This window comes from Pongo pygmaeus, chromosome 5, assembly GCF_028885625.2.
Source record: "Pongo pygmaeus isolate AG05252 chromosome 5, NHGRI_mPonPyg2-v2.0_pri, whole genome shotgun sequence".
Lineage (NCBI taxonomy): Eukaryota > Metazoa > Chordata > Mammalia > Primates > Hominidae > Pongo > Pongo pygmaeus.
Window position 1 is genome coordinate 117428808 of NC_072378.2, and position 16345 is coordinate 117445152.

The 16345-nt window shown below is 36.8% G+C and overlaps 1 protein-coding gene across 3 annotated transcripts in view; it reads right to left on the reverse strand.

Moving 5' to 3' along the window:
- Positions 1–16345, reverse strand: part of ROS1 (ROS proto-oncogene 1, receptor tyrosine kinase) — a 156993-nt gene that overhangs the window by 93071 nt on the left and 47577 nt on the right. For all 3 annotated transcript variants that reach the window (XM_054491542.2, XM_054491544.2, XM_054491543.2), the window contains 2 exons: positions 14858–15049; positions 10604–10704 (listed from right to left, as the gene is read on the reverse strand). In XM_054491542.2, the coding sequence (XP_054347517.2) occupies positions 10604–10704; positions 14858–15049 (293 nt within the window). The remainder of the gene's footprint in view (positions 1–10603; positions 10705–14857; positions 15050–16345) is intronic.

Sequence of the window (16345 nt, forward strand, 5' to 3'; positions counted from 1 at the left end):
GTCAGTTTATCTCATCTCTACTACAGACTAGAGCCGTACTGCTCTGTACAGCAGCAACTAGCTACATGTGACTACTGAGCCCTTGAAATGTGGTTAGTATGACCGAGGAACCAAAAGTTTAATGTTATTTAATTTTAATTAACTTGTGGTAAATGTTAAAACTAATATTTGATTCATATATTATGAATCATGTATAATATATTAAAATATTTTTGAGTATTTTAGAACAAGTATGTAAATCAACTATTTTACCTGTAAATTTTATGAAATCTAAATACAGATCAAAGATTTTCTATGAAAACTTAGTTTGCAAATTAAGATATGCTATAAATGTAAAATACAAACAGGACATCCAAGAATTAATGTGAAAAAAGGAATATAAAATAACTTTATAATTTTTATTCAGATTGCATGTTGAAGTGACATTTTGATATGTTATCAAAATATTAAAATGTACTATTAAAGTTACATTTACTTGTTTTTACTTTTTTTTAATGAGCCAACTAGAATATTTACAATTACATATGTGACTTGCATTATATTTGTATTGGACAAAGCTGATGTAAACTAAAGGGAAGGAATTTTGATTATATGTTAGAAAATACTTTCTCCTTATAAGATGACTCTAGAATCCCAATCTCTATGTATAAAACTTCTTTTTTTCCTGATAGGATTAAAAGGCAAGACTTACTTGGAGAGCAAAAGTGCCTGCCCTTTATGTTATCTCACTGGGAGCTGCTATATACTCCACTGTACATACATACAAGAAAACATTACTAACCTTGAGATGAGGAAATACATTTTTTAAGAAGAAACTTCTTTCCTCTACTTTATATTGAGTCTGTGGATGCTTGAGGAGCCAGACTCTTAAAGAAACCAGCTCTCCCTGGCTAACATGGTGAAACACTGTCTCTACTAAAAAATACAAAAAATTAGCCGAGTGTGGTGGCGGGCGCCTGTAGTCCCAGCTACTCAGGAGGCTGAGGCAGGAGAATGGCATGAACCCGGGAGGCGGAGCTTGCAGTGAGCTGAGATCGCACCATTGCACTCCAGCCTGGGCAACAGAGCAAGACTCCATCTCAAAAAAAAAAAGAAACCAGCTCTCTGGCATATACAGACACAGAGAATGCAGAGAATGGATTATGATCCTTCAGGACACTGTTGCTTTGAACATTGTCTATGTCTCACTTTAGACAGCTTGTTTTGGCAATCAGATTGTCAGTACCTTAAGTTCCTAAGGAAAAGAACAATCAGTTTTCTCTGATTCAAAGGTAGGAAACTAGCCAGAGCTGTGTGCCATACTTGATATGAAGTAATTGATCAATCAGATTTGTTGTGTTTATGTGCTTATAGGCATTATGTGTGTGTGTATATATATGGATATATACATAAATATCTATCTACATGCATCCACGTGCATATACATATATATACACACCCATATATATGTATATGTACATGCATATACACATATATATATACATATATGTATATATGGATGTGTATATGGATATGAATGTATGTGGATATATATGGATATATACATATGAAAGCATACGGATGTATGTATATAAATCTATATCTATAGACAGATAAATATACACATACATACACTCCTTTTTCAGGGTCTCCATGACTTGGAGTTTTTCTACTTACCGAAAAAAGTAATTTTTATTCTAAAAATATTGTCAGCATTGTCTTCATAAAATAGTTATTGAACTTTATGAGACTTTTTTGGAATTTTGATGAAAGATACGAATCCTCAATTTCAGAGCACTGACACATCCTAAAGCCTTCTATGAACCCTTTGGGGACCCAAGAACCTAACACCAGAAATCTTTCCTTTAGAGTATATGATATTTTGCTTTACTTCAACCACTTCCTGACCATTCCTCTGATTAACTATGTGATATTAGGAAAATGTATGAACATCTCTGGACATCAGTGTCCTCATCTATGAAATAAAATGATCTCTAAATTCTCCCTCTAAATTCTGAGTTCTAATGACTTTATATCCTATATTTTAATTTTAGATGTGTAACTTCTCCCTTAAAAACTATTAGTTAAATATTTTTAAATTATTGGCTATTTAAACAAGTAGAAGTAAAACATATGACACCAAGAACACTAAGAGAAGGATGGTAAAAATTAGACATATATAAAGTTTTTAAATCATTTATGAAGTGAAGGATATATTTGGATATTGACTTGATAAGTTGAAGATGTATCATGTAAAAAAATGCATATTTTAATTTCTAATGCAACCTAAAAAACACAAATAGACATACTTAAAACGTCATTAGAGGAGTTAAAATGGAATACTAAAAATTATTTTATTCACCCACAAAAATGGCAAAGAAGTAGAAACAGAGGAACAAGGAGCTGAGAGACAAATGGAAGTCACACGTCAAGATAGTAGACTTAAATCCAAACATATTGATAATTATATTAAGTGTAAATGAACCAAATGCCTTAATTAAAATGCAGAAGTTGTTAGATTGTGTAAAAAAGCAAAATTCTGTATGCTGTTTACAAGAAAGACACTTTAAATGTAAAGACTTAGATCAGTTCCCAAAATAGTGAATAGGAGGCAAGGACTAACTTCCAGCTCCCATTCAGATGGACAGAGCAGCATGTGGAGACTCACATCATGAACTTTTGCTCCAAGAACTACAACAGGAACATACCAGGAAAGCAGAGAGAATCCACAGACCCTTCGAAGGAAGAGGCTTGCTGCTGTAGTCTTTGTGAGATAGCCAAAAAACTGAGTGCCCAAAGTGTGATATGGGGAGTGTCCACCCCCGAACACACATCCTCTGTGGAAAACCTGAAGGTCCAGATCATGGGAGAAGGATTTGACCTCACCTGGAGCTGAGGCAAATTTACAGCCAAACAAAATATAGGGGTAGAGGAAGCAGCAGGAAGAGCCCTGTGGGCACTTGCAGTCCCCAGGGAAGTCATTCCTGACTTTGTCTTGCAGAGATCCTTGGGGAGGGCTGCCAGTGGAACTGGAGAAAGACCATAGGAAGAAGAAAAGTTCCAGCTGAACTTTGTAAAAATTTAAACCGAATACAAAGTTTCCTGGACAGAACCTGGGAAAGAGGGCAAATAGGGAGTGCAGATATGAACACAGAAACCATGACAGGTGGGAGGTATGAAACCTGAAAGCCCTACTTGCTTTTTCAGCAGGGAGGCTTGTAACCTGCGGCAAGTTCTTAGCCCTACTCACTGGCTTCATGAGAGACACGGTGGGAGTGAGACTGGCTTTTCAGGCTGTGTGGGAGTTGGGCAAGGCCGGTCACTGCTGGCTTTTCCCCACTTCCCTGGTGGCCTGTATAACGCAGTAAAGGCAGCCATAATACCCCTGGGAACATAACTCCATCAGCCTGAGAACTACACCCCCATCCCCTACAGCAGCCACAGCAAGCTCTGCCCAAGGAGAGTCTGAGCTCAGACATGCCTAACCCTGCCCCAACTGAGGGTCTTTCTCTACCCATCCTGGTGGCTGAAGACAAAGGACATACTCTCTTGGGGGCTCTAAAGCCCCCAAACAAACTTCAGCATCCCTTTATGATTAAAACCTCAGCAACACTGGCATAGAAGGGACATATCTTAATGTAATAAAAGCCATCTATGACAAACTCATGGCCAACATTACACTGAATAGGGAAAAGCTGAAAGCATTCCCTCTGAGAACTGGAACATGACAATGATGCCCAGTCTCACCAGTCCTGTTCAACATAGTACTGGAAGTCCTAGCCAGAGCAATCAGACAACAAAAAGAAATAAAGGGCATCCAAATCAGTAAAGAGGAAGTCAAACTATCACTGTTTGCTGATAACATGATCATATATCTAGAAAACCCTAAATACTTCTCCATAAAGCTCCTAATACTGGTAAATGAATTCAGGAAAGTTTCAGAATACAAAATTAATGTACACAAATCAGTAGCACTGTGTCCGAAACTGGTGGGTTCTTGGTCTCACTGACTTCAAGAATGAAGCCGCGGATACTTGTGGTGAGTGTTACAGTTCTTAAAGGTGGTGTGTCCAGAGTTTGTTCCTTCTGATGTTCGGACGTGTTTAGAGTTTCTTCCTTCTGGTTGGTTCGTGGTCTCGCTGGCTTCAGGAGTGAAGCTGCAGACCTTCGTGGTGAGTGTTACAGCTCTTAAGGTGGCATGTCTGGAGTTGTTCATTCCTCCCGGTGGGTTCGTGGTCTCGCTGGCCTCAGGAGTGAAGCTGTAGACCTTCGGGGTGACTGTTATAGCTCATAACAGCAGTGTGGACCCAAAGAATAAGCAGCAGCCAGACTTATTGCAAAGAGCAAAAAAACAAAGCTTCCACAGTGTGGAAAGGGACCCAAGTGGGTTGCCCCTGCTGGCTCAGGCAGCCTGCTTTTATTCCCTTATCTGGCCCCACCCACATCCTGCCGATTGGCCCATTTTACAGAGAGCTGATTGGTCCGTTTTGATAGGGTGCTGATTGGTGCGTTTACAATCCCTGAGCTAGACACAGAGTGCTGATTGGTGTATTTACAATCCTTTAGCTAGACATAAAAGTTCTCCAAGTCCCCATCAGATTAGCTAGATACAGAGTGCTGATTGGTGTATCCATGAACCCTGAGCTAGACACAGAGTGCTGATTGGTGCATACACAATCCTCCGGCTAGAAATAAAAGTTCTCCAAGTCCCCACCCGACTCAGGAGCCCAGCCGGCTTTGCCTAGTGGATCCTGTGCCAGGGCCATGGGTGGAGCTGCCTGCCAGTCCCAGACCACGCTGCCTGCCAGTCCCAGACCACGCGCCTGCACTCCTCAGCCCTTGGGCGGTCAACGGCACCAGGCGCCGCAGAGCAGGGGGCGGCACCCATCAGGGAGGCTCGGGCTGCACGGAAGCCCACTGCGGGGGAACTCGGGCATGGCAGCATGCAGGTCCTGAGCCCTGCCCCGCAGGGAGGCAGCTGAGGTCCAGTGGGAATTCGAGCACAACGCAGGCAGGCCGGCAGTGCTGGGGGACCTGGTGCACCTTCCACAGCTGCTGGCCTGGGTGCTAAGCTCCTCACTGCCCAGGGCCAGCAGCGACGGCTGGCCACTCTGAGTGCAGGGCCCGCTGAGCCCACGCCCACCTAGAACTCGTACTGGCCCAGGAGCGCCACACGCAGCCCTGGTTCCCACCTGCGCCTCTCCCTCCACACCTCCCCACAAGCAGAGGGAGCTGGTTCCAGCCTCAGCCAGCCCAGAGACAGGCTCCCACAGTGCAGCGGCGGGCTGAAGGGCTCCTCAAGCATGGCCAGAGTGAACGTCGAGGCCAAAAAGGTGCTGAGAGCAAGCAAGGACTGCTAGCACGTTGTTACCTCTCAGCACTGCTATACACCAACAGCGACCAAGCTGAGAATCAAATCAATAATTCAACCCCTTTTACAATAGCTGCAAAAATATACTCACAAATGTACCTAAGAAGATAAAAGACTTCTACAAGGAAAACTACACAATACTGCCGAAAGAAATCATAGATGACACAAACAAATGGAAACACATTCCATGCTCATGGATGGGTAGAGTCAATATTGTGAAAATGACCATACTGCCAAAAGCAATCTACAAATTCAATGTAATTCCCATTTAAATACCAGCATCATTCTTCACAGAACAAAAGAGAACAGTCCTAAAATGCATGTGGAACCAAAAAAGAGCTCGCATAGCCAAAGCAAGACTAGGCAAAAAGAACAAATCTGGAGGCATCACATTACCTGACTTCAAACTGTACTATAAGGCTATAGTCACCAAAACAGTATGGTACTTGCATAAAAATAGACACACATATCAAAGTAACAAAATAGAGAACCCGGAAATAAAGCCAACTGATCTTCGACAAAGCAAACAAAAACTAAAGTAGGGAAAGGATACCCTATTCAACAAATGGTGCTGGGATAATTGGAAAGCCATATGTACAAGAATGAAACTGGATCCTCATCTCTTGCCTTATACAAAAATCAACTCAAGATGGATCAAAGACTTAAATCTAACACCTGAAACCTTAACAATTCTAGAAGATAACATCGAAGAAACCCTTCTAGACAATGGCTTAGGCAAAGACTTCATGACAAAGAACCCAAAATCAAATGCAACAAAAACAAAGATGAATTCATGGAACTTAATTAAACTAAAAAGCTTCTGCACAGCAAAATAATCAGCAGAGTAAACAGACAACCCACAGAGTGGAAGAAAATATTCACAAACTATGTATCTGACAATGGACTAGTATCCAGAATCTACAAAGAACTCACACAAATCAACAAGAAAAAAACAAACCATCTCAAATAATAGATGTTGGCATGGATGTGGTGAAAAGAGAACACTCTTATACTACTGATGGGAATGTAAACTAGTACAACCACTATGGAAAACAGTGTGAAAATTCCTTCAAGAACTAAAAGTAGATCTACCATTTGATCCAGCAGTCCCACTATTGGGTATCCACCCGAGGAAAATAAGTCATTATACGAAAAAGATACATGCACATGCATGTTTATAGCAGCACAATTCGTGATTGCAAAAATATGGAACCAGTCCAAACGCCCATCAATTCGTGAATAAAGAAAATGTGGTGCATATATAATGGAATACTACTCAGCCATAAAAAGGAACAAAATAATGGCATTCATAGCAACCTGGATGGAATTGGAGACCATTATTCTAAGTGAAGTAACCAGGAATGGAAAACCAAAAAGTACATTCTCACTCATAAGTGGGAGCTAAGCTATGAGATGCAAAGGCATAAGAATGATACAATGGACTTTGGGGATTTGGAGTAAAGGGTGGGAGGAGGGTGAGGGATAAAAGACTACACACTGGGTACAGTGTACACCACTCAGGTGATGGGTTTACCAAAATTTCAGAATTCACCACTAAAGAACTTATCCATGTAACCAAACACCACCTGTTCCCCAAAAACCTACTGAATTAAAAAATAAAATTTTTTTAAAAAGAAAAGCTACCTATTGGGTAATATGCTTGTTACCTGGGTAACAATCTGTACCCCAAACCCCCAGGACACACTATCTATAGGACCTACTTTCACATGTACCCCTTAAACTAAAATAAAAAATTTAAAACCAACAATAAAACAATACAATAAATGTAAATACTCAACGCAGTTAAAAAGTAAATAAATGGAAATAGCTGTAGTATGCAAACACTAAGCAAAAGAAAGCTGATGTGGCCATAGTAATATCAGACAAAGGAATCTTTAAGATGAAGAATATTAGCATAGATGAATAGGAGTATTTTATAATGATAAAAGGCAATATAATTAAGTATATAGATAATCAATATACTAAATATAAAGCACCCAAATACATTAACCAAAAAGAACTATAGGCAAATCTACAATCATAGTTGGAGACATACCAAAATTTGTTGAATACAACTAATATAGACCTTGAAAGAAACTCATAGTTTTAAATGCCAGTGAGCGGAATGATACAAAAACAATGACCTTTCTTTTCAATCTAAAAAGCTAGAAAAAGAACAGAAAATTATGCCTAAAATACATAGAAAAGGGAAAATAATAAAAATAAGATTAGAAATTAATGAAATCAAAAATTGACAAATCAGAAAAAAATCAATAATGCCAGAAACAGATTATTTGAAAAGATAAATAAATCTGATAAACTTTTAGCAGAAGTGATCAAGAAAAAAATGTACCAATAGCAGAAGTATAAAAGGATATCACTACAGACCCTATAGACATTAAAATGATATTAAGAGGATATTATAAAATTTGAAAACTCATGCAAAATGACAAATTCTTGAAAGCATGAATTACCAAAACTGGCTCAAGAAGAAATAAAAATAAATAGCCTTATATCCTTAAAAGATACTGAATTTGTAATCAAATAATTTTCCACAAAGAAAACTCCAGGTCCAGATGAATTAGCTTGTGGACTTTATCAAAACTAAAGAAGAAGTAGTAGCAATTCTATACAAATGCTTTCAGAAAATTGAGGAGAGAATGCTTCCTAAGTCATTTTTGAGACTACTCTAACTCTTACTAAAGTACTCTAGAAGAAATCTACTAGGACATAGAAATTAACTTAAAAATGTATAAGATACAAAGTCATATACAAAAAGCAATTGTATTTTCCCACACTAGTAATGAACATTTAGAAAATGGAATTTAAAAAAATAACATATATAAAGCATCAAAAAAATTAGGTACCTAGGCATTAACCTAATAAAAGATATGTTAGACATCTACACTAAAAACTATAAAACACTGCTGAGAGAAATTAAAGAAAACCTAAATAAATGGAGAGATACACCATTTTCATTGATTGGAAGATTCAAAATTTTAAGATATTCATTCTCCTTAAACTGAAAAGAGATTCAAAATTCCAGCAGGATTTATTCTAGAAATTAGTGAGATGATTTTAAAATCTATTTGGAAAGGCAAAAGATCAAGTGTAGCCAAAATAAAAATATTGGAAAAGCAAAGCAAAGCAAAGCAGAAGGACTGAATTTGCCTATCTTCAAGTTTTTCTCTGAATTTACAGTAATCAAGACAATGTAGTACTGGCAAAAAGAGTAGACAAATATATCAAAGGAACAGAATAGAGGGTCCAGAAATAGACCTACACATACACAGTCAAATTATTATTATTATTATTATTATTATTTTGACAGAGTTTCACTCTTGTTGCCCAGGCTGGAGTGCAATGGCACGATCTCAGCTCACTGCAACCTCTGCCTCCCAGATTCAATTGATTCTCATGCCTCAGCCTTCTGAGTAGCTGGGATTACAGGTGCCCATCACCACACTCAGCTAGTTTTTGTATTTTTAGTAGAGACACCATGTTGGTCAGGCTGGTCTCGAACTCCTGACCTTAGGCTATCCACCCATGTCGGCCTCCCAAAGTGCTGGGATTACAGGCGTGAGCCACCATGCCCGGCCCAAATTATTTTCAATAAAGGTCCTAAAGCAACTAAATAAAGAAAGAGAAAATCTCTTCAGCAAATGGCGCTAGAACAACTGGATATCACTATAGAAAGGAAAAAAAGAAAACTTTAACTCATATCTCACACAATACCCCAAAATAAATTTAAGATGAATTATATAGATCTAATCATGAAAGCTAAAATGATAAAGCTTCTAGAAAAAATACAGGAGAAAATCTTCACAACATTGGGATAGGCTAAGATTTCTTGTAGAAAACACAGAAAGCACAGAATATAGAAAATGCATAAATTGGACTTAATCAAAATGAAATTCTTCTCATCAAAGCACACCACCAAGAAAACAAGCAGATAAACTAAACACTGAGACAAAATATTCACAACACATATTTTGACAAAGTGCTTATATACAGAACAACCCAATAATGAAAAGACAACTCATTTAAAAATGAGAAAAATACTTGAACAGGCATATCATAAAAGAAGATATATAAATGGCTGAAAACAAATGAAAAAGTGATCAAAATTGATAGTCATCAGGGAAGTGCTGGTTAAAATCACAATATTTACTGCTCCCCACACCAAAGAATGGTGAATATAAAAAAGATTGTCAAAGCCAACTGTTGAGAGGATACGGAAGAACCACAATTTTCATACATTTTTTATGGGAATGTAAAATGGCACAAACATTTTGAAAAACTGTTTGGCAATTACTTAAGAATATAAACATCTATCTACCCTATCACCCAGCAATTCTACTCCTAGGTATTTATCCAAGTATATCTCCACAAAAAGCCTTGTATACAAATATTCAGTTTTATGCATAATAACCAAAATTAGGAAGCAATTAAAATGTCCATCAAGACATGCATAGAATGGATACACAAACAGTGGTATCTTCACACAATGGAATACTACTCAGTAATAAAAAGGAAAAACTAATACACATAACAACGTGAATATATCGCAAAAGATTGTATGCTAAGTAAAAGAAGCCAGATACAAAAAGTACGTATTTTTGGAGGGGTGCAGATTGATTGGGAAGGGGCACAGGAATTTTTTGTGATGATGGATATGTTCTGTGTCTCAAAATGCATTTGTCTAAACTGATGTAATGGAACACTTAAGATCTGAATATTTCACGTTATGTACATTTTAACTAATTTTTTAAAATAAAAGTGTAAAATGTATTTTTAAAATATCTGACAATGCTAACGTGGAAGATGTAGAGATACCAACAAGATCAGGACGGGGGATAAGTTTGAGGACACAGATCAAGGAGATAATTCATGTGGTCCCCTTCACTCTCTAGTTTTCATTTAAGACATCACAGGAAGAGTTCTGCCTTCATTCCATAATGCATACTCTATTTTGTGAAGAAGCAGAAAAGCTTATCTATACACTTCCTGGGCTCTTAATCAGCATTCTCCTGAGTGTCTATACTATACTCTCTTCATACCCCATCACAGCACTTACCATATTCTACCGTAACTAGTTATTTACAAACCTCTTTACCCTACCAAGCCCAATGCCTGCAACACAGTGGATAACCAGAAAATGTTTATTGAAGGAATAAATGAATTTTCATGCATTATCATTTATGACTGACAAGTTTTCTTCTCAATCAATTGCCTTTGAGGGACTCTACTTACCTCTGTCCCCGAAGAACAGCTGTGTACAGGTGAATACATTGACTGTCTTGAACCAACCAATACAGGAGCCCATCACTGAGGTCTAAAGTTAGAGCAATTACCTAAATAGAAAGTAAGGTAAGAAAATAAACCAAATACATGTTTGAAGCATAACTTTGTGAACAGGTCACACTTAAGCTATAGATTTCTCTTTAACATCCTCTTTGGAATAATAAATTCAGTAATTTTTCCTTTTTTCTGACTATAAAAGTTATATGATTATGCTAATTTCTATGTTATTTGGATATAAACACTGGTGTCCTAAAATTTTACAAAAAGGCAAGGAGTATATTATTCACGTTTATATACTTAGCTCCAGTAATTATCAAAGTATGATTCTCAGACCTGCAGCAACAGCATCACCTGGAAACTTGGAACAAATATAAATTATCAATCACACTCCAGAGTTACTGAATCTGAAACGTTGAGCCTGTGTCAAGCTTGCCTAAAGGTAGTGATAACTCTGGCCTCTTTAGCAACATGAGCCAGTGAATTTTGTTGTTGTTTAAACCTGTTGTTATCAAACATAGCTGTATATTAGAATGATCTGTGGAGTTTTTAAAAAATCTCAATTCCCAGGCTGCACTCTATTAATTATTATCTCTGGGGATGGAACCTAGGCTCCAGTATGCTTTAAAACTTCTCAGGCGATTCCAACGTGCCACCAATGGTTTAAACCATTTTGAATTGTATTTTCTATTAATTGCAACCCAAAACATTCTCATACACTTTAAAAAGATCATACACAAAGGATGTTTATGTGTTAAAATTGAATAGTAATGTGTATATAAAGCCCTATTTCCAGATGACATATGAGAACCACTTCTTACTACTCTTTGCTTTCTTGTTGCAATGTATATCTTAAGTTTACATCCAGTCATCTAGATGAGGCCTGATGGCATAGAATCCATGAGATATGGCATAGAATCCATGAGATAGATAGAAGTTACTATCCAAAGATCCTGTTTTTGCTTTCTTTGGCTTTACAAATATTTTTCAAATAAGCTAAGATTGCCAGTAGCCTGATTTCAGAGCAGTGCAATCTCCCTGTAACATACCTAGAGGCTGTAAGGTATACCCAATAGAATTAAAGTTGATGACTACATCTTTAGCAAGATACAGCAGCATTTAAACAAATATGATGAGCCAGTGAAAGATGTGAAAAGACTACAATAAGGCATCTGAGAGCTAAAAATTCTTCCTGAAAAGTTACCCTGCTACAAAGAAACAGTTATAAGGTACATGATGATAAAAACCCTTCGGTTGTCATACAAATCACAGCCTTCTATCTTCAGGAAAATTCAACCAACTTATTCTCCAGAAGGTAAAAATGTATTCTGGCAATTCTCAGCCTTTTAGGAGTTGAATCATGTCCTTGCTCCATGCTGAGAGAGATTTATTGATTTTTTTTTCTGTTAAAGAGAAATTAGGTTAACCTTGTTTGGTTATTTACAATGAGATGCATTAGAGTTTCTACATTACAAATTAAGTCTATTTTATCTATTTTAAAAAGGAGATTCTACAGTTTTTTGCTGGAATACAACGAACTATTGAAACTCTAAGTAAAATTCAGGTGTTGGGTCATTATCCCATTCCTCCACAGCAGTCAGCAGCTTCATATTTAAACAGTCAGAGGTACTCCATACCTTTTATATAAACCTCTCTGATCTAAACTAAAACCCTTATGTTAAATTTTAATTCTATGGTAAAATGTGCCATATGCTGTGAGTTGAGCTCATCAGATGTGGCAAAAGGTATCTTTTTACCTTAGAAGAATCTCTTACTTTGTTCATTCTTTTTTTATCATACAAGTAATTGGGCCTTTCTATAAATAATTGCCTGACTGTATTTCATTATGTCGGCTGATTGCAAAATATATTATTACTGCATAATAAATCTGTACATGACATCAATGAACAAGAGAGAGATGAAGAGCTTTGCTGGATGCAAAATGCATTGCCTTCAAAACATCCACTGTCACTAAGGGAGTCAGATAGATTAGACATCAAATCATGGAACCAGAACACGGATTTGCAAAAGCAACAACAGCACTTGACAACCTGGGAGAGGACTTGGAGAGGAGTGTTTTTTTTGTTGTTGTTAATTTCCATTCTTTTGCTTTTATTATATATATATTTTTAACTTCAATAGCTTTTTGGGGTACAGGTAGTTTTTGGTCACATGGATGAATTGTACAGCTGTAAAGGCTGAGATTTCAGTGCACCAGTCACCTGAGTAGTGTAAAAATGTACCCAATATGTACGGTTTTTTTATCCCCCACCCAACTTCCACCCTCCCTCCTTCTGAGTCTCCAAAGTCTATTATACTACTCTGTATGCTTTTGCATACCCATGGCTTAGCTCCCACTTATAAGTGAGAACATATAGTATTTGGTTTGCCATTCCTGAGTTACTTTACTTAGAATAATGGCCTCCAGCTCCACCCAAATTGCTGCAAAAGACATTATTTCCTTCTTTTTTTATGGCTGAGTGGTATTCCATGGTGTGTTTATACCACATTTTCTTTATCCACTAATCAGTTGATGGGCACTTAGGTTGGTTCCCTATCTTTGCAATTGCAAATTGTGCTGCCATAAACATATGTGTGCAGGTGTCTTTTTGATATAATAACTTCTTTTCCTTTGGGGAGATACCCAGTAGTTGGATTGCTGGATCGAATGATAGAAATACTATTAGTTCTTTAAGAAATCTCTGCACTGTTTTCCATAGAGGTTGTACTAATTTACATCCCCATCTGCAGTGTATAAGCGTTTGGGGGGGGATTTAAAGAGGGGTAAGAACGATGAATTTCCCCCAAACATGCTGAGATGACTCACTCATTTATGGGAAAGTCCCCAAGGTCACACCAGAGCTTTTTCCTGGCTGGTGAGAGTACTCAAACAACCATATCAGAACACTGGGAAGATTACTGACAAAATCCCTGAGGTGGAGAAGAAGTTACTCTTCAGATTATATTATCAATATGTTTTTACAAAAATGAAAATGCTTTTCCCTGACAATTATATTTTTTGAAAAACAAACAAAAAAATGCTTTCTTAGTATTCAGACTCAAGTGACTCCAAAATAGAATTAAGGGACCTTTTTATTATTTGACAAGAATGATTAATCTTTGGATATGGTACATAAATTTCCATCTCTTTTAAATGTCTGTGTTATAGTCCATGTAATGCAAATCAGGTCTCTTTAAATATCCTAGGAATTATGGCCCATATATGTTATTGGAATTGGAGATCAAGTGACTCAACTATTAGTTCATATATATACATATATTTTTTAAATCATCTGGTATTCTGTATTATGTATATTTTATCTCTGCAGAAAAAATGACTTAAAATAAGAAAATCTTAAGGGATATATTAGGTAGAAATGGTGTGAATTATTTATTCTTAATGCATTTCTGCAATTTTCAAGTTTTTCACAGTTGAAATATGTCACTATTATGATCAGAAAAAATTAAAATTTAGAAACTTAGATGGATACCTAGTGGGTAGCTAAACAGATTCAACAAAAATAGTTATTGCTTGTAGAAGCTGAGTAAGTAAAAGTAACATTTGCTTTAGAAACATTCCTGTATCAGGCATATTTTGCAGGTTGAGTAATAATAATAAGAGCTTAACTACTGAGCATTTACTTTGTACCTGGAACTATTCCCATTCCTTCTCATGAATAATCTCATATAATCTTTAAAAAAAAACCTAGGAGGTAGAATAATAGTTAACAGTCCCATTTTTCAGATAAGGAAAGAAACACGGAGAAGTGAAATAACTTGCCTAGTTTTAGAAACAGTTTTTAGAACAGTCAGTGCCCAAAACTGATTGAAAATAGTAAAATGCCTAGTCACCACCTGATTCAAAGCTTCTAAAATATTCAACAGAAGTCCTTAAGACTATAAAAACAATTATAAATTAAAATACTTTTAAGTTGGGTTCACTCAAAATAAAGCAAACAAAAAAAACTCCATAGTGCATTTGAACTTATATAATCATTTATCACCATCAAATAAGGCTTTCAATTATGACCATCAAATAAGGCTTTTTTTTTCAAATAACAGAAATCTTGGTTAAACCAAGATCTTACCAAAACAGTATTTCCTTTAGGAGTCTGCTTTAAGTACTCACAATAAGCGAGAGAAAGTATTATCATAAATATAGAGCTATTTAGTATTACTAAATGATCGGATCTTTTAATTTGTCACCTTTTTCCCAGAAAACCAAGGCTGTGCCTGTAGTATAAGGGAACTTTCCCCATTTAGTCTGGTGCTTTCCACTGAATAGAGTGTGGTCCAGTAGAGATATCCACCAACTGAATCCGCCACCATGTCATTCACCAATAGCTTCACGTGGGTAACAATGTCTGTGTGTCCCGTCAACACAGACTGCCTTTGTATCTAAAAAACATAATTGTATGGCCAGTTAATGGCTTTCAAGTGACATTATTATTTCTGAATAGTTTATTGCAATCATTAATAAGTTGCTTGATTAATCCATTCATTCATTCAACCACAAATAGTGATCGGCACTATGTGCTGGGTAGTGTGATAAGCCTTGAAAACACAGCAACAAGCAAACAGGCATGGCACCTGCCCTCACGGGACTTATCTGTTTTCATGCCTCCAAAGAGAAGGGAAATAAATTTACTTTGCATAAAAATAACTGCTTTTCCTAATTATACATCCAGACAATGTGAACACTGCTGGATAGGAATATATTTGATTAGACTCCCGAAAAAAGATGTATATGTCCTTATGAATGATGACATCTCTCCTTGCTCCTCTCTATCAGTGTAGTTCCCTGATATTTCATGATTATCAATAATGTGCCAGGCACTGTACTTTTTTATCTTTAAAATATAAACTCCTGTAGTCCTCACATTAAGCTCATGAAGGATTTCTATTCCCTATTTTTTCACAGGTAAAGTGGGTTAAAGTTAAACAATTTGTCCTGGAGTTAAACACTTTTATAAGAGATAGAGAAAATACTTAAAACTGGTTTTTATGTCCACTCTTCCATTTCCTTTTTCAAAAGTATTTTTAAACTAACCCATTTGAGGGAGTGTTTTCTGACTAACCCCACTCAATTTCATTCTGCTTGAACATCTTTGGCACTTATGAATTCAGATTGTACCATATTGCTTTGTCTCTAAATACATTGCTTCATATGCTTCTTTATTTCATATATGTATTTTATCTCATCAGAAGAGCAGGGACAACCGATGATGGCTGTACAACACTGGACACACTAAAAAAATCTCTGAATTCTACACAATAAAAGAACGAATTTTGTGTTATGTGAATTATATTGCAACAACGTTTTTTTTTAAAAGAGCAGGGACATGTTGGCTCTTTGTTTTATATTCCCTACTTTGCCTTCTTTCAAGGATTTCAACGCATTGGTAGTAGATAAATGATTGCTGGACAAATAAATGAATGGACAGCAAGTACTTTCCTGATTAAAAATGATTTCAATACCTTATTTCTTGATCTGTCAGGCCAATGTTCTTGTCATTAACCACCATCTTTCTCTTCAAAATATACCACTCCACAGGTGTGCTGGATGTCTTTATTTTGCCTCTAGGTCTAATCTCCACCCTTCTCCACCCTACTCTGTGCCCCCATAGGCCAACATCTACGGACTACATCTGCTAGGCTGAAGGGTTGTTGTCTGGCTTCTGGGGAGGTTCAGCC